Source organism: Xenopus laevis, chromosome 2L (genome assembly GCF_017654675.1).
Source record: "Xenopus laevis strain J_2021 chromosome 2L, Xenopus_laevis_v10.1, whole genome shotgun sequence".
In the NCBI taxonomy this organism is placed as follows: domain Eukaryota; kingdom Metazoa; phylum Chordata; class Amphibia; order Anura; family Pipidae; genus Xenopus; species Xenopus laevis.
The window spans coordinates 435,116-455,654 of record NC_054373.1 but is presented as its reverse complement, the minus strand read 5'-3'; the positions used below and the strand labels follow the sequence as shown (position 1 = coordinate 455,654).

At 38.0% G+C, this 20,539-nt stretch overlaps 1 protein-coding gene across 1 annotated transcript; it reads right to left on the bottom strand.

Annotated features, from left to right (window-relative positions):
• Positions 1-11,369: 11,369 nt before the first annotated feature.
• LOC121399782 lies at positions 11,370-17,958 on the bottom strand. Its single transcript, XM_041581354.1, has 2 exons — positions 14,120-17,958; positions 11,370-11,782 (listed from the first exon to the last, which is right to left on the bottom strand). Exon 1 carries the CDS (start codon positions 15,008-15,010, stop codon positions 14,120-14,122), a length of 891 nt encoding a protein of 296 aa, XP_041437288.1. The 5' UTR covers positions 15,011-17,958; the 3' UTR covers positions 11,370-11,782.
• Between the last annotated feature and the right edge of the window lie 2,581 nt (positions 17,959-20,539).

Sequence of the window (20,539 nt, the reverse complement as noted above, 5' to 3'; positions counted from 1 at the left end):
TGCCCCCTTATCGCTCTTTTATTTAATATTGAATTAATATTTTCAAACTCTCTACTAAAAAAAATCAACCTAAATACCCAAAAATCAGATAAAATGTTTAGGTTTAATAATTCCTTTAGATTTAAACAACTTATATTTATTAAATATTACAACAGCATGTTGGTTTCCTTAATGTGTGTAAAATGGGCCAATTCTCCCCTCAATATGAAAGGACGGGTGCTCTTTTTCAAGTTTTTAATATTCCCCAAATTGATATATCCTTTAATTAATCTTCCATTGCTTATAAAACATTCAGATATAAAGATGCTTTATTCTGCTTTATTAAATTTCATCTGGAATGGCAAAAAAGTAAAAATTGCCCTCCATCAATTGAGAGCTCCAGTTAAATTTGGTGGTTGAAAACTCCCAAACGTCAGGGCTTTTAACTTTGCAGCCCTCACCAGATATCTTTTTGAGGGGCTCTCCCAAGGTAATACATTTACTAATCCTGAAATTCAAGTTTTTCACGAACCCCACTTCGATGTGTTATCTGTTCTACACAATAAATGGAGAAATGTTTCTTGCAACTTTAAAGGAACAGTTCAGTATAAAATAAAAACTGGGTAAATAGATAGGTTATGCAAAATAACAAAAAAATTCTAATACAGTTAGTTAGGCAAAAATGTAATGTATAAAGGCTGGAGTGAGTGGATGTGTAACATAATAGCCAGAACACTACTTCCTGCTTTTCAGCTCTCTAACTCTGAGTTAGTCAGTGACTATAAGGGGGCCCACATGGGACATAACTGTTCAGTGAGTCTGTAATTGATCCTCAGCATTCAGCTCAGATTCAAAAGCAACAGTTATGTCCCATGTGACCTCCCCTCAAGTCTCTGATTGGTTACTGCCTGGTAACCAATCAGTGGACACAAGAGAGCTGAAAAGCAGGAAGTAGTGTTCTGGCTATTATGTTACACATCCACTCACTCCAGCCTTTATACATTACATTTTTGCCTAACTAACTATATTAGAAAAATATTTTATTTTGCACAGCCTATTTATTTACTTATTTTATTATTTTTATACTGAACAATTCCTTTAAAAAGAATCCTCTCATAAAAAATACTTGGCTTTTTCTTTATTACTGGGGCATTAACAAAGGGTCATCATGAAAACTAGAACAACTTCCTTTACTCACTTACCTGCCACAGATTAAATCCTAGAGTGTTAGCTATGAACTACTTGTTAGCACAGTAATTGCTCTTTTTTTCTATGATATGCCCTTTGTACTATTCACGGGACAGGCTGGTAACATCAAAACATTCTGGCAAGGAAGGGGGGGGAAGTAGCCCCCCCAAACAGAAAAATCACCCTCCACATGTTTACCTGAGAAACTCTTGTATTGGAGGTTTTTGTCGTTTTTACACTTAGGGGCAAATTCATCAAGGGTGGAATATCGAGGGTTAATTAACCCTCGATATTCGACTGGGGAATGAAAATCCTTCGACTTCGAAGGATTTTGCGCAAAAACTTCGATCGAAGGAATAATCGTTCAATCGAACGATTAAATCCTTCGAGTCAAACAATTCGAAGGATTTTAATCCAACGATCGAAGGATTATCCTTCGATCAAAAAAAACTTAGCCAAGCCTATGTGGACCTTCCCCATAGGCTAACATTGGGTTCGGTAGCTTTTAGGTGGCGAACTAGGGGGTCGAAGTTTTTTCTTAAAGAGACAGTACTTCGACTATCGAATGGTCGAATAGTCGACGATTTTTAGTTCGAATCCTTCGATTCGAAGTCGTAGTCGAAGGTCGAAGTAGCCCATTCGATGGTCATTGTAGCCCAAAAAACACTTCGAAATTCGAAGTTTTTTTTACTTCGAATCCTTCACTCGAGCTTGGTGAATGGGCCCCTTAATAAATCTCACATTTTTAGAGCTTTTTTCAAAAATGAGAAAACCACAAATATTTAGATATTCATATAAAAAAAGCATTGTTCAGCATTTTTTTTTCATTTGTACTTTTTCTATTTTAATCTTTTGATAATCTTCATGGCATTTGTGGTTTTTGAGAGATAGAGTTGAATTGTGGTTTCAGAAACCTCTAACACCACTAATATTCGACCTTTAATAAATAGGCTTGCCCGACACTATTATATTGTTAGTAGATAGTGTTTTTATAAAAATGAAAAACAAATCCAAACCATTAACTGAATTCTATGCTATAACCAATATTACTAAATTGAAAAAAATCTAAAAAAAATTTGTTTCCTAATTAAATTGTAAAAGGTTATGTTGAACTACAACAATGCACAACGTTGGTTTCTCCTTTAATTGGTGCCACATTAGTAAGTTGCATAAGATGATCATTTCCAGTTTAATGTATATGAAATAATGTATATACACATGACACAAGGGATAATGAGCTTTTTAGGACCAACCAATAAACATAGTTAACTGATAGACTATTTGTCTGTGAAAAGATAATTATTCAAGATAATCAGAGCTTGTAACATGAATTCATTGCAGACTCCAGATGTCAGACAGACCAACCGCATTGTTTTTAGCAGGACATTCGCTCCCGCAATGTATGTGCAGCAAAGGCCAGTGGGATATGCGCCTCATTGGTTGTCATGGAAACATAACAAAATCATTTCTATTGGTGCCCAGGACAAAGGGGTTGGAGAGAGAGAGGTCAGAGGTAACATTCACGTGTGTCATGTGATCTGAGCATCATCACAGCCCTGGGGGAACTATAGAGGGATTTGGGCATGTGCAGGGCTTGGGCATTGGATCGGCACATGTGTGACCCACACATCACTATTTTCTATGGCATTAGGATGCTGATTATTTCTAAAGCCTTGGCAATGATTTTAATTTATAATTAGAAATACTACAACAGGGGAACTCTGCCGGGGAAAAGCTTAGAGTAAGTAACTCTTCACATAAGGGGCAGCACATAGAGATTAACTTGTATTTTAAGTTTCATTGTCCAACTCTCCAACTCTACTTCCACTATATTCCCCATATTCATTTTTAGAAAAATACCGGCCTTCCTATATATTTATCTTTATTCCCTATTAATAACATTGGGATCACTGACCTTCCTATATATTTATCTTTATTCCCAATTAATAACATTGGGATCACTGACCTTCCTATATATTTATCTTTATTCCTATTAATAACATTGGGATCACTGACCTTCCTATATATTTATCTTTATTCCCAATTAATAACATTGGGATCACTGACCTTCCTATATATTTATCTTTATTCCTATTAATAACATTGGGATCACTGACCTTCCTATATATTTATCTTTATTCCCCATTAATAACATTGGGATCACTTACCTTCCTATATATTTATCTTTATTCCCTATTAATAACATTGGGATCACTGGCCTTCCTATATATTTATCTTTATTCCCTATTAATAACATTGGGATCACTGACCTTCCTATATATTTATCTTTATTCCCTATTAATAACATTGGGATCACTGACCTTCCTATATATTTATCTTTATTCCCTATTAATAACATTGGGATCACTGACCTTCCTATATATTTATCTTTATTCCCTATTAATAACATTGGGATCACTGACCTTCCTATATATTTATCTTTATTCCCTATTAATAACATTGGGATCACTGACCTTCCTATATATTTATCTTTATTCCCTATTAATAACATTGGGATCATATCACTGACCTTCCTATATATTTATCTTTATTCCCTATTAATAACATTGGGATCACTGACCTTCCTATAGATTTATCTTTATTCCCCATTAATAACATTGGGATCACTGACCTTCCTATATATTTATCTTTATTCCCTATTAATAACATTGGGATCACTGACCTTCCTATATATTTATCTTTATTCCCTATTAATAACATTGGGATCACTGACCTTCCTATATATTTATCTTTATTCCCTATTAATAACATTGGGATCACTGACCTTCCTATAGATTTATCTTTATTCCCTATTAATAACATTGGGATCACTGACCTTCCTATATATTTATCTTTATTCCCTATTAATAACATTGGGATCACTGACCTTCCTATATATTTATCTTTATTCCCTATTAATAACATTGGGATCACTTCCCTTCCTATATATTTATCTTTATTCCCTATTAATAACATTGGGATCACTGACCTTCCTATATATTTATCTTTATTCCCTATTAATAACATTGGGATCACTGACCTTCCTATATATTTATCTTTATTCCCTATTAATAACATTGGGGTCACTGACCTTCCTATATATTTATCTTTATTCCCTATTAATAACATTGGGATCACTGACCTTCCTATATATTTATCTTTATTCCCTATTAATAACATTGGGATCACTGACCTTCCTATATATTTATCTTTATTCCCTATTAATAACATTGGGATCACTGACCTTCCTATAGATTTATCTTTATTCCCTATTAATAACATTGGGATCACTTACCTTCCTATAGATTTATCTTTATTCCCTATTAATAACATTGGGGTCACTGACCTTCCTATATATTTATCTTTATTCCCTATTAATAACATTGGGATCACTGACCTTCCTATATATTTATCTTTATTCCCTATTAATAACATTGGGATCACTGACCTTCCTATATATTTATCTTTATTCCCTATTAATAACATTGGGATCACTGACCTTCCTATATATTTATCTTTATTCCCTATTAATAACATTGGGATCACTGACCTTCCTATATATTTATCTTTATTCCCTATTAATAACATTGGGATCACTGACCTTCCTATATATTTATCTTTATTCCCTATTAATAACATTGGGATCACTGGCCTTCCTATATATTTATCTTTATTCCCTATTAATAACATTGGGATCAACTGTCATTTTTCCCCACCAGGCTGGTGAAATACTGGGCAGGTGGCAACCCTAGGTACAAAGTCATATAAAAGAGCAGTAGTTACTGATCTCCTAAGAACATAATATAGAGAAGACACCACAAGTACAATAAAGAACATTATTATATAGTAAGAAGCAGAGTCACTGACACACACAATACATACATAGAGAGCAATGGACAATGACACCATGAGCAGTGAGATATAGAGAATACTGGCAGGCCAAGCACAATATAGAATAAAACAAAGTGGGTATAAGTACAAGAATGAATAATATAGTAAGAATCAGTGAGTAGAGACACCCCAAGCTTATTATAAGTTCTAGCAGCTCCCCATGCGCTGCCTCACTCTATTGCTCTGCTGAAATACAAGGTATGAGGAGCTGTAGGCCTGGAGCATTGTGTAACCTGTAGTAGGGAAAGTCATGTGGTTATTGTATTAGTGATGTGAAAAATTCAAATATCTCTCACTACACGGATCCCTTTTCTGCTAGTTACACAGCAAATATAATGGGGCAGTTGTACACATTCTCCAATCCCACTGCATCAGAATAATAATTATATATACTGTAAACATAATAATTTAGGTTGAAAAAAGACACATCTAGCCTTTTGGCCTAAATAAAACTTGTCTAATTTCTATCTGATACAAAGGAAGGAGAAGAAACCCTTCTAAAGCTTCTCTAATTTGCTTATTACATTAACTTTGTACTAAGAACTTTAACCCTGCATTTTCTGTATACCCCCCTCAGAAAGCTGGATAGCACAGTAGAAATGCCATACATAAATACCCCTAGAACTCATAGCAGAATGGTTCTTGCCGCCTTCCCGTTGGCAAGAATGTAAATCTCCAGTGGGATGACATGGCTGAAGTTCCCAGAAGTTGCCTCATGAGGAAACTTCAGGCAACTTTGGAGAACCGAAGTGATCCAAGTGTCATCCCACCAGCGATTCACATTGTTGCCAGCAGGAAGGCATTTCAGGGAGATTAGTTGCCCAAAGAAGAGGAGATTTGTTGCTGGGCAACTAATGTCTCCAGAACCCTATGTGCCACCACCTTTAGTGATGGCTGGTTATGATCCAATCGCATCCCAAAATACATTTTTTATGTGCCACTAACAGCTTTTAAGAGCCACTAACAGCTAATCCGCCGGTTCTGACGCCTGTGCTCCAAGATCTTCAACTGTCCCTCAGATATCACTCACAGTTAATAAAGTCACTTTCACTCAACTACACAGGCAGTGCCTAGGAGTTCTACTAGACTCACATCTGTCTTTTTCACCAAACATCCAAACACTTGTCATATTCAGCTGCTCAACATTGCCCCAATATGACCATATCTCAGTTCCGACTCAAGCAAAACATTTATCCAGTCTCTAGTTGTCTCCCACCTTGATTACTGCAACTTACTCCTCACAGGTATTCCAAATAGTCACCTTTCACAACTCCAATCTGATCTAAACGTGGCCGCTAGACTCATTCATCTATCTCACCGCTCAACATCAGCTGCTCCTGTATCCCTTCACTGGCTCCTAATCTCCTCTAGAATCAAATCCAAACTACTAACATTCATGTAGGGAATACAAATATGGTATCTTTAGAGCATTGCTCATTGGGGATATTTCTGGAGGGAAGCAGTTTATACGGGGTCAGTAGTGATGGGCGAATAAATTCGCCTGGCAGGAATTTGCGGCGAATTCCAACGTTTCGCCACCAGCGAATAAATTCATGAAAATATCAGATTTTGGGTATGGGAGGGCAGTGTCCAGCTGAGAATCATTAGTTAGGGCATCCCCCATCCCCCACAGGGAATAATATAGTCAGAGTTGCCATGTGATGCCAAGGAAGGAAGACAGTACTAAAGTCATATTTATGTTGGACAGTCTCCTCCAATTGGGCTACAATTATAATGGCTAGTAACACTGACAAATACTGTAAAATATACTAAGCGTGATGTACATATGTGTATATTTGTTTCAGGCCTTATAGGGCTGTAGGGCTAAATTAACATAGCGGATAACAGATAAACTAGAATATAAATGATGAGGCAAGGTGCCAAGTGGGCAAATGGTCTGCTATGTGTTTAAGCTCAAATGCAGCATTGGCAGAACTTTTACTTATGGTACCACAGAATAAAGCAATTTACCATTCCTAATCCATGTATTGTGTTGCTTGTGTAGTGTAAGTAAGAACTACAACCTTCCATGTTTTTGAAGGAATATGTTATAGAATTAAGCATAAATTATTGAAAAATGGTATTAGATAAATGTATTGTGTATTCCAAGAATGTGAATGGCCTTAACAAACCTAAGAAAAGATCTCAAGTATTCAGGGAATACAATAGGTTAAAAGCCAAGATTGTACTATTGTAGGAGACACACTTTAAAGACAAGACAAGTGTACCAAAAATGATGGGTCATAAGTATAATTTTCATACTAGTTCTATGAATAATAACCCAAAGAGAAAAAGCTACTGGGGTTATGACTCTTATTCATAAAGATGTACCCTTTAAGTTGATTGCAGTTGGAAGGTATATAATAATTCAAGGTAATTTAAGTTATACAATAATAACAACAGATAAATGTTTAATCACCTTATATGGACCAGGTAGATTTTCTTTCTGGAATAATTTCAGAACTAGAAAATTTCACTGAAGGTATTACTTTGGTAGGGGGTGATTTAAATTTAGCTATTAATCCATTAATTGATTCATCTACGGGTAAATGTAATGTCTCCTTTTAACAACTGAATCAGAAGAAAGTCCTTCATAAAGTATATTTTATTTCTTAATACACTCTAAGAAAAATATGTTATTTTTAGAATTAAAAATAAAGCAAATAATAACGCAAAATAATACGCAAGGTAAAGATCCGGGAATATTATAGGAAACAATAAAATGTGTAACAAGAGGATATTTAATAGTGAAGGGTGCTAGAATAAAGAAAGAAAATAAGAATGCAATGGACATGTTAATTAAAGTAATCCAGAAATTAGAAATAGTACATAAGGGAAATATGGATGTTGATACTTTAAAGGAATTAGAGTTGAAATGAATACAACTAAAAGCAATATTAGATCAGAACACACAAAAAGCGTATTTTAATTGTAAACAAAAAATGTATGAGCTTGGTGATATGTGCAATAGACATGATTGTGAGATCACTAAAAAGAGTACAAAACAATTCTCATGTAGATATGATTATAGGCAAACAACAACAAACTCATTGTACAACCCCAAATATAGCTAAATTATTTAGTGAATGTTACCAAGAATTTTATCAACTTCAAATAAAACCTAATACACCAGGAAAATTAGCTAAAATTAAGGAGTTTATATCAAAAGTCAAATTGACGACAGTCACCCCTACAGAAATGGAATGGCTAGAATCACCCTTTACAGAACTGGAACTATTCCAGACAGTTAACTCTTTTCCAAACAACAAAATAAAATTTATAATGGTACAAGACAAGGATGTCCTTTGTCTCCTATTTTGTTTATAATGATAATGGAAACATTGCTTAATACAATTAGAAGTAACATAAATATTTTGCCTTTAACAACTAGATATATTGAGCATAAAGCTGCAGCATTTGCAGATGATTTGTTACTCTTTATTTCAAAACCCAGGACATCACTCCCAAATCTTATTGAGACTTTGAATATTTTTAGTTATTTGTTGAACTTTAAAATTAACTTTGGTAAATCGGAAGCACTCAACATCAATTTGCCCAGTATATTAAGAGAACAGGTGGTTGCTTCATTCCCATTTCAATGGGCAAACAATACAATTAAATATTTGAGCATAAATATACCAGAGGATTTATGTAATCTGTATAAAGTGAATTTCGAACCTCTACTGATAAATATTGCAAACCTTTTAAATAATTGGAGAAAGATTAACCTGTCATGGCTGGGAAAATCCAGGCAATAAAAATGCTGGCATTAGCTAAAATACTCTATATGTTTCACTGCCAATAGAAATTCCTTAGAGTTTCTTCAAAGAGACTAGAGAGCATTTGATAGATGGAAAATGTATCAGAATAGAACCACTTTAATTAGTGACTTTATAGTAAATAATAAAGCGATTCCAATCTCTTTGATCCATAAACATTGGGGTTTTCACCAGAGAGATAGTTGGAATTACAATCAAATCCGTCATTATATAGTAAGTAATAAAAGGATGTATTCTAACTTACAGGCTACATGGTGGGAGAAAGTGATTATGTCACAAAGGAAATTTAAGAGACCTCTCTCATAATATAAACAGCTGATCAATGAGAATAGGAAAATTACACTATCACATTAGATGAGCTGGGAACAAGATTTGGGTATTAAAGTATCTGATGAACATTGGTCTTCTATCTACAAATCAATCCACAAATCCTTTAAATCTTCTAAAACATAATAATTTGCTTATAAATTGATATCAAGATGGAAATGCACACCGGTTAAATTAAAACATATGTTTCCTGAACTGCATGACAAATATTGGAGATGTCTTAAAGACACAGGCTCCCATACTCATATTTGGTATCAGTGTGAAGATTTAAATAATAATAATAACAATAGAGAATGTTACGCAGGAAAAGATCTCAAATTATTTTTTATTGGAATTAATACTTCATTACGATCCACATACAGATACTACGATAAAGAATCAATTGACAGTTTTCATGTTACAAGCTGCAAAAGCTGTGATACCCAAAAAAATGGAAAGACGGGAATCCCCTACAATCCAAGATTGGTTACTCCTTATGGAAGAAACCCGGAAAATGGAAGAAACAAGCGCAATGATTAGCCATAAAAATTTTAAGTACTGGCAGACTTGGGCTCCATGGATAGAATACCTTAGTTTAAAGGAGTGATAGTGCCTAAACCTGTGAAAATCTAGAGGCACATTTATCAAGGGTCGAATTTCGAGGGTTAAAAACCCTCGAAGTTAAATCCTTTGAACTGGAATATCGAATTCGAAGGATTGAACGCAAATCCTTCAATCGAAGTAAAAATTTATTTAATTTATTTATAGGGGGGTCTGGCCACTAATTATTTTTTTAACTTGTAGGGGGCTGATCACCAATGTTTTAAAAAAAACTTTAATGGAGGGCCCTGGCGCTAATTTCCAGCACTTGTCACTGCCCCCCTTTATACAGGATTATAGGTACTTGCCCCCCAACACCACCAACAAACTTGTCCCAAATGGGCAGGGCAATAAAGACCAACCTTGCCCTTAGTCCCCTCCCTGAGAGAATGAGTTGTGTGGCTGCTGCAGAAACAAACAGCTGAACTACAATTCCCAGCATTCCTTATATATTGTGTATAAATGAGTAGCAGCCCCCATACACAGGGTAACACATACACAGGGCCACACACTGACACGTCTATACAATAAAATATAAACACAAAAGGGAATTAGGGCATTTAGGTATTTAGTGTTTCTTCCAGCAGGGGGCACATGTTCTAAAGTTGTAACCCAGTAAATATGTATTTAATGCCCCCACTGCTGGGAAACTACTTCCAGTACAGCCAGTGACACAGACTTGTGTTATTTACAGACCCACATGTGGCAGTTGAGAATAGACACAATTCAATAACTTGTATCCCAGCATGCACTGCACTTGCCACTGGGACCTCCCTGTCTGTTCTGATGAATGTGGGGGGACCCCAGTGTCACACACAGCGGATTCCATCTATATGTGCAGCACCCACTCAATGGGACACCCCATATTTCAGAAGTGACGCAACCCCCACAGTGAAGTTGTTTGTGCCAAAGTTCCAGCACAATTGTGTATATATTGGCATCGTGACACAATAACACAAACACACACACACATATGAAGTGAATAACTGCAGCTTTATTAGATTACGTCTCAGTAACAACACCACCATTAAACATATTACTGTTATTATTATTATTAACTGTAGAGCAAACACCCTGCATCCTACCCCTCAGCCATGAGCAATTAGTTCCGGCTCCTTTCCATTAAATGACAGTTTGGCCAATACCATAATTAAAACTTTCCACATGGATATCTGATAAGTGACCCCCCCCCCACATAATAAAAACTATCACCCCCTCTGAGTCACTGTATCTTTATGTCACTCAGGTCACATCTCTGGCAGTTGTTTTTATGTGACAGTTTCCAGTGACATTTTCTGGCCATAAAAAATGACTTTACAAAATGAAAATAAAACTGAATTCCTCCTAAATTGTCTTATAGGTTTGACCATTTGTACTTTCCCTAAATGCCCCTATGTGACAGTATTGTTGCAGAAAATAATCGTAGCAGGGGATGCAGGTATATATGGCCCTGGCCTAGCCACACGCCAGTATAAATCTCAGAAAAGAAAGTATTGCCAATACCTGTATTTGATTTCAACGGGGTGCTCCCACTTTTATTCAAGGTGCTTCCAGACACTTAACAATGGATCAAACGTTTCGGGACCGCATGGCCCTTCCTCAGTGATACCCAACCATAGAGCGTGTACATATTTATAGACATTCAAACAGCGACCTCTTGTGGTGGTCGATACAAAATACTTTAAAACAATTAAATAACAGTGTAACAATGTTAAAAGCATCACAGTGTATCCATTTCACTTTCAAAACCTGTTTCTCAATGTGACTATCATTATAGATACATATAAATGGATTCAAATTACTAAAATACTCCTTTATCATGTGAATCGTGAATTATTATTCTCTATTTAACAATTGGTAACATTAACCCATTAATCCTCAACCTGAGTGATATACTCCATGCTTACAAAAAACACTATTTACACTTTACAACACATAGTTTGTTAACATACTGATATTTGTTACTCACTGACTATAGTACAATTAGCTGGATGATGCATACATCTCACTTCTTATTGAAGATGTTCCTTATTTTAATGCTGTAAGAAAATGTGTACAAATTAATAATGGCACGAACACATTAACATCTAAAACGCGTTGGTATAGACTTAAAGAAAACAATTTAATCCCCAACTCTCGTTCAGCCCCTTAGGGGCTAGGGTTCCCAGCTTCCATATCCAGAAACACTCCCACTGTAATAATTTTTTATCAGAATTAGTTTGCCTGGGATTGATTTCTTCTAGCACTTGCCATCTCAATTGCGCAACACTGTGTCTGTGTTCAGACCAATGTTGCCCAACCGAGGTGGCTTTGGTATGTGCATTTCGAATGGAGCTTCGGTGTTTATTTAGGCGTAATCTCACTGGTCTATTTGTCTTCCCTACATATCCCATTCCACAAGGGCATTTTAAGTAGTAGATTACATTTTTGGATAAACAGGTGTGGTACCCCCGTAATTTAATTGATGTTCCTTGTGTGGGATGTGAAACAGTATCCCCCTTTATAATGCTATTACAGTTCTGGCATGAGAGACAAGGAAACGTTCCAATTACTGGTTTACCCAGAAATCTCTGTTTAGCTGTTACTGGGGGTTGCATATCAGTGTGTACCACATAGTCACCCACATTTTTTCCTCTTTTGTAAGCAAACAAGGGAAATTCACTGAAAGACCTTGAGGTTGTAGGGTCATTCATCAGAATAGGCCAGTATTTTCTGACCACTTTTTTAACACGTTTTGAGTGTGTGTCATAAGTGGACACAAAAGGTATCCTTTGGGCCCTTTCCTCTTTTTTCTTTGTGTCTAGCAGTGTTTCTCTTGTGAGCTTATCTACCTCAATTTCTGCCTTCCGTAAGATTGATTTGGGGTATCCCTTCTTTCTGAACACAGTTAGCATTTTTTCTTTACTGTCCTGATAATTTTCAGTGGTTGAGGTAATACGCTTACAACGCATCAATTGGCTCTTCGGGAGACCTGACATCGTGTTAGGAGGGTGGAAGCTGTCAAATCTTAACATACTATTTTTGTCAACTGACTTTCTGTATAAGTTAGTAGACAGTTTATCTTTCACCCTCCTAACCTGAACGTCCAGGAACTCAATTTGTGTCTCATCAAAATGTAGTACAAATTTAATAGTATTGTGCGTCCGATTAATATATTCTCCAAATTGTAACAATTTATCTCTTGAACCTTTCCACACAAAAAAAAATGTCGTCCACAAAGCGGCTGTACCAAAAAATGGATTCAGAAAACAATATGTTCTGTAGGATGATTTGCTCCTCTAGATCATACATAAATATGTTGGCGTAATTCGGTGCCATATTAGCACCCATACTGGTACCTTGTTTTTGTAAGTGATATTGTGTGCCAAACCGAAAATAATTCCTTGTAAGGACTATCTCTAGCAGGGAGCATATCAATTGTACTAAAGGCGAGTCCTGGACATATTCTCTGTGTAACTGTTTTCTTACCGCTTCTACCCCTTCAGTGTGTGGAATACAGGTATATAAACTTTATACATCCATTGTGCATAAAAATACCCGCTCATCTTCACGTAACTTAATATGAGCAATTTTGTTTAAAAAATCTGTTGTGTCTCTAAGACACGTGGGTAATTTCTGCACAATGGGGTTCAAGTAACTGTCTATAAAGACTGCTAGCGGTTGCAACAGTGAATCATTCCCTGAGACTATTGGTCTCCCTGGGGGCTTTGATGGATGTTTGTGGATTTTGGGCAGCAAATAAAAAATGGGAACTCTTGGATGTGTTACTGTCAATGCTATTTTGATTTCAGGTGTTATTATCCCTTCTAGTTCTGCCTCATATAGGAGACTATCAATTTCTGTCTTAAATTTACTAGTGGGATCTTCTGTTAATAATAGGTAGTGTTCCTCATTATTAAGCTGATTAATTGCTTCTTGCACATACATTTCTTTGTCCATAACCACCGTAGCACCTCCTTTGTCTGCCCTTTTTATGACCACATTTTGGTCCTTTCCCAAGGCTGTTAGCGCCAATTGTTCAGACTTAGGAAGGTTACGGTGGGTACTGGGCAAAGGTCTGTTTTCCCAAAGCTTTTGACATTCATTTGTTACCAGACTCTGAAACATATTAAGTGCCTTATTATCTATAGGTGGATCAAATGTACTTTTTTTATACAATTTCTTAGGAGTGACCATTTTTGAAGACTGCTGCACAACATTACCCTTATCTTGAAACCAAAGTTTCAGCCGCAAATTGCGCATAAATTTGAAAAAATCAACCTGAAAATCAAAAAAACCAACACTGTGTGTGGGTACAAACGAAAGTCCTCTGTTAAGAACACGTTGTTCTACAGGAGACAGTTCCCTTGAGGAGATATTGTGTATCAAGTTCTCACCTACTGCTTGTGTTTCCTCCGAGTCACAGGGGTTTGCGCAGTGGTGTCCATTGATGCTGCTCTCTGGGTCTTGCCTGTACTGCGCGTGCCTTCTCTCTCTTCCCTCTGTAGCACTTCCTCGTTGTTTATTCTGCCCCTTCTGTTGTCCTCCTGATCGCTCTGCGGCGTACTTGTGGCTAAAAAAGCTTTTCCGCTCCTTGAGTTCCCTGAAGACGCTGTGGAGGAAGACGGGCGTTGGTCTCTGGTGCTGGCTGACGTCATCGGAGTGCGCAAACCTCGGCGCCATCGCTCCTGGGTCCTAGTGCGCTTCCTTTCTGCCGCCCAGGTGTATACACGATCGGATTCGTAGTCCAGGGTGTCTCTCCTATATTTATGGAGTTTCTTCTGCACCAGATCAGCGCGGAAATCTGCAAGAGAGGCTTGTAGTTCAATGTTGAACTTGTTAAAGTTTTCAGAGGTGATTCTTGACTTTAATTCTGTTGTTGCAGTCACCAGTTCCTGCTGAGTGCTTTTAATATTACTTTGCAGCCCTTGTATCGTGTGAATCATCAGGTCCAACGAGCACCTGTTTAGGATAGCATACCACTTATCCATAAATTGTTTATCTTCCTTATTAAAAAACGGCAGCAAGGTACATCTCAAGCCTCTGGGTATTCTGGCCACTTTTGCATATTCAGCTAATGTACTGCAATGGAGACTCAGGCTTATTTCCTTTTTGGCCAATGTCTCGATCTTTCTTTTCACTTCTTTATCAGGAGTAACAGAAACATCAAGCACATCTGAGAGGGATTCTCCTACAGATGACAAAATCTCTGCTCTCTCTTGTTGGGAGAAGCTGAAAGTGTCAGCACTCTTTTTTGTGATAGTATTTAAATCTTCAAACGACATCATTTGTAACTTGATTCCCCAATGTGGCAATGTTACTCAATTGTAGAAAATAATCGTAGCAGGGGATGCAGGTATATATGGCCCTGGCCTAGCCACACGCCAGTATAAATCTCAGAAAAGAAAGTATTGCCAATACCTGTATTTGATTTCAACGGGGTGCTCCCACTTTTATTCAAGGTGCTTCCAGACACTTAACAATGGATCAAACGTTTCGGTACCGTAATTATCTGATAAGGGGCCTGGATGCAGCTGAGCCCCCACCCCCTCCAGAAATGATCATTGCTGTTGGCTTTGCGCAACCACAAACTTCCAGTTGGCTCCATGGGGTGCGGTCCCTGGTGCAATCTCACCTTCTACACCCCTGGTAGTTCATCACTGACCCAGTCACTCAGTTTGCACCTCCTCTTTCTGGAATCTTCAGTAAAGTCCATGAGGTGTTTGTTGTGTTTTCCTCAGTGAATGGGATGAAGTTAAGATGCAAGAAAATTCCCAATAATCTGCTCTGGTCTGTAATAAATGTGCCCCAGACTCACTCACAGACAAACCTTATCTTTCATTTGCTCATTTCAGACCATTAGAAAATGAATATTTTGCCAAAATATCACTGGTTTGATGTCTAAAGAGGCAACCCCCCAGTGTGTGTACATAGCATGGAAGCAGAGGGGCAGTTTATAGCCACATTTATAGCCACAAGCACAATGGGCAACTTGCACATTCCCCACGCACACTCACTTTCATTAAAGGTACAGGCACCAAAATGCTCTCCTGCACTTCCCCACAGTTGTGCTCAGCACCAGTCAATAACACCGCCATGGCCCCATTAAATTATCTGCTCTGCCTTATTATCCCAGCCCAGAGCACTAATCATCATATCCAAAAGAACTCTTTTATTTATTTACATATTCATTCATTTAAAATAATAATTTAACATATTTACAGTGAATATAATGTAAGGATTCATAGTTCCCCTATGGTTTGAAAATCCCACATGGTTGGTGAAGGAATATTATTTTGTGTAACTGCTTATGTGCAAGGCTAGAACACCTTAAGGCTAATCCTGGCCCATTGCCACATATTTTTGCTTTGTGACCTTTTGCTTTGAGAAATGTATGCGGAACTAGACTGATAACATCTTAGCTTTTGCTTTGAGACATGCCGGCCACAATGGAAGATATGGAACCACGAAATAAGAAAAAAAACACAACTAAAGGTATTTGGCTGAATAACTAAGATGACTCATTGGAATCTGACCTCCCTTATCTGTGCACAACCCTCAGGGGAGTGTAAGAGTATATATACCTGGGGTAGTCCAAGGGCATGCTCAAGTGGTGACTAGTAGGCAAGTGGTCAGAGGTCCCTATAGTTGCAAATGCCCTGGTGTGGGCAGATAAGTCCTTTGTCTCTAATGCAGTGAGTCCTGACAGTTTCAGATTTGACCAGAAGGTGTCACTGTTGTGCAAGGAGTATAAAAAGCTGAGCTGCCATGTGCTCAGGGTGAGTTCTGCTTAGTGCTGTCCAGTTTCACTTCAGTATGGAGTCATTGTTTACAGCAGGCTATGGAGAGAAGCTACGTGGGTGACGAAGCCCTTGGTGGGCTCGGGGATTATGGGACCTCGATAATCATGAGAGAGATCACCCAGAGAGAGATTCGAGTGAAATAGACTTGAGTGCTCACACTCCGGATGAAGATTTCTGTGAGAGCTGTGGATGCTGGTACCAGCTCTGTGTGACCCCTCAGTGAGTTTTGGCCTGAAGAAAGGGTATTGCTGGTACCAGATCTGTGTGAGCCCCCGGTGAGTGATCTGTCTAAGGTAAAGGTATTGGAAGGATCCCAGTGTGTGTCCCCTGTGTGAGGACAGGTTGTGCTTAATAACCTGCTATGTGGGAGCTACTACCTCTATCCAAAGAGAGGTATAGGGGGCAGGTACATGGGGTAAGAGCTCTTGGGATTGTAGATTGCAGCAGGAGTGGAGTGTGGGACTGTGTCCTGGGTAGAGACTGTGCCACGAGTTGGAAGACCACATGGGTACCCCAGAGCAGAATCTATATAACATTGTATACTTGGATTTTGCTTTTTCCCTCTCATATAAAGTTCCATATTATCTGCAGTACTTGTGTGTGTAATTATTGTTTCCTAGTGGGGGCACTCATAGGTGTATCCCCAGATCCCATTGAGGCACTGCCATAAGATAAATTCCCAGTAGCCTTTCATTTAGCAAAGGGGATTCAAGACCTGTGGATGGTAAGAAATGAATCTTATGGTACAGGGGGGCAAGATGGGGTTACATAAATATAAATGAACCTGATCTAGTAGCCTCCTATTCTGCTACATAATGAGCCATTGTGTCAGCTCCAGTGGTTTTGGCACAAAAAAATGCAAAGTCTTCCGTTTTTTTCACCAAAATGAGGAGAGTGTGTTTGTGTGGCGCCTGTGACTTTTGGATTAAAGGCAGCAAGGGAAGCCATCAGGGGGGCTAGTTGTCCCAGGCTCCACAGGGTTTTGTGTCTAAGGGGGGCCCCACCATGCTTCACTTACTTGATTAGTCAGGCCTTTCAGTGTGCTGCCAGCTTCAGAAAATAGGACAGCAGTTCTGTGTACTCATGATTTTTCTCCTATGCAGATTCTCTGTACCCTCATTGGTCACAGTAAAGCTGTTCAGGGATTGGATTGGGGAAGTAGGAACTTCCCCTCCAGCCTATCCAATCACAATGCACCTTTACTGGGACTTAAACTTAAGACCAATGAGAGTACAGAGAATCTAAACAGGACAAAATCATGAAGGTATGGGAGCTCCAGTCTACTCTTCTGAAGCTTCCAGCCTGCTGACAGCAGAGGGGCCCGGCTTATCAAGTAAGTGAAACATGGCCGGGTCCCTTTTAAGGCCAAACCCTGAAAGTCCCGACTTTCTCTGCACTGAACAGCCAGAAAAAGAAACAAAGTTTCTAACTTAATTGGCTTTTGGCAGAGAGCCCAGAACAGCCACAGTTGCAGATATATACAGTATATATATATATATAGTATATATATATCCCAGGGGGGTGTAAGTTTTCATTTCTTGGGCAATTTTCTCATCAAAGAAAAAATATTAGAGAAACTCAAGAAGTGGGCGGGTTTTCATTAAGGTTTGGGGAGCCTAATTAGGACCCTGTAAAAATCACATGACCACATTCAGTCAAATCTGAAAAAAATTGGGTGGATCCATAATAATAACTTCCTCCTAAGAATGAAACATCTGGAAGTCTGATCATCTGCTCGTCTTTCTCAAGCTTCCAGAGATTTGATTGGTAGATATATTGGTAGATATAAATCCAGTGCAGCTCCTGGGAATATCAAGGCTCATTGTACCAGGGCATCACAGAGCAGATCTGCTGGGCACCTATCAGATTTCATGCATGCCATGTGTCTCCTGCTGACCAACCAATGGTTTCTCATTCAGTCCTATATAATAACCATTTCACTGCCACATTTATCTTTTCATCACAAGGCAAGTGACATTAACCCTATGGTTCCCACAGTCGAGTAACATTCCAGGGAAAGGAGATCTGGGTAAGTACAGGACACATAGTGGCACGGGCAATTCTGTAGTAGAACTATAACACGGGTGCCATGCAGCTAATCAGTCTGACCCCAACGCTGGGGGAATAGTCAGAACATTATGAAACTTTAACCCCCAACCCATGATCACACAGGCAGGCTCAGAGCAGTTAGGATCATGGCTCACAAAAGGCTATTCATGAGTGAGTATCTGTATATTAACTTGCCTTCTCTTCTGTCTCTTCTCAGCTTGCAGCTAAATATACTGTACGGGGTCTCTGACCCGCCACCAAAAATACTATTGATCTGTGAGGCTCCAATTGTTTTATATCATTTTCCTTGTGTTTTTATTCAGGCCTCTCCTGTTCATAGTCCAATCTCTAATTTACACCACTGCCTTGTTGCTAAGGGAATGGGTCCCGGTAACCCAGGAGCTTCTGAAAAAGGTTCAATTAGGAATCTATTGTTTTATCCTCCTGAGATGCTCAGTCGCCTTTGGGGTATTGCAATCACCTTATGAATCTTCAACCATGGACTCCCACCATGTTCTCACCCCTGCGCAGAATACAGATGTTGGTGTTTCGGGGAATATCAGGCGCTGGCAGTTATTATGGGGAACAATTTATTTGTGGGAGTAAAAAGTCAGATAAAAGAAATCCATATAAATAAATCAGGAATGTGTTGAGCAGAGTATCTAGTCTTCCCTTTAAGGAACACATACCTCCAGCAAATCAGTGCATTTCTGTACAGATCCAAAAAACACTTGTTACTCAGCTGCTGCAGTCTACACAGGCCTGTCAAAAAAAAAAAAAAGGGCCAAAAATGCTGGAATATAGGCCCCAACTCCAAAGGGCACCCAAATCAAAAATCCAAAAATATATTCCCAGTCAATACTCTCAAAGTTAAAAAGTCACTCTTTATTTAGCATAAATATTAAAAAGTAGGCATACAGACCAATTGATGCTCCGCCTTACGCGTTTCGCACCCACAGGCACTTATTCATAGGCATTACTGTTGTTACATATGGTCACAAAATTTATACCCCAGGAAATCCCTCCCCAAACGTTAAAACAAATCACGTGTTGCCACCTCACGTTTCTTTTCTTAAAGCAACATACACATCTTATCAAATTGGTCATATTAGCATTGTTTCTCTGCCTATACTCTGTTACATCTCAGAACTATTTTATTTACATAATAGGATACCCGCATTTAAACAAGCATTTATATGGCAATCACTGCCCCATTACATTAGGTTCTCTCTCCTAATATTATTATTTGTATATGTCACATTCTCTTATCTGCCCCATACAGCTCTATATATCTACCTCGTTATAAACATAACCAATTACATTTTAATTTACGTAAAACATGTTACATCAAACTCGTAGTTCAAACCAAGTGGTAACCGAGTATGCAAATAAAAAATCCAAAACAGTTCTCTTTTTGCTAGTAACCCCGCCAAATTTCCTCCTCTACTCCCCAATCTTACTTTTTCTATTCCCTGTACAGAAAAGTATGCTACATCACTTTCATTACATCTTGAAAAATGTCTTGTTATATTACCCTTTTCAACTGTTTTTGGATTTTTTATTTGACCGTATTCGCTCCTTTAGCGTTCTACTTGTGCAGCCCACATATTGTTTCTGACATTTCAGACATGTCATTAAGTAGACCACTGTGGATGTATTACAATTGATATAATCTCTTATTTTAAAGCTGGTATTTGTCACCGTAGACTTAAATTCTTTTGAAATTTTCATATGTTGACAAGTTATACATCTACGACTCCCACATTTATGGCTACCTTCAAAAAACCCTAATTTCTTTGATCTCCCCTATTCGTTTCCCTGTACATACTTGGTGATAAATGGTCCCTCAATGTATGAGACCGCCTTGCTATACTGTTAACTCCTCCTTTTAGTATTCTATGGAAATCATCATCTGTATATAGGATCGGGATGTACTTCTTAACTATATCGAATACCATATAGAAC

Coding starts and splice junctions, on each gene's coding strand:
- LOC121399782 (XM_041581354.1), bottom strand. CDS start 15,010: ATGATGTCGTTTGAAGATTTAAATACTATCACAAAAAAGAGTGCTGAC.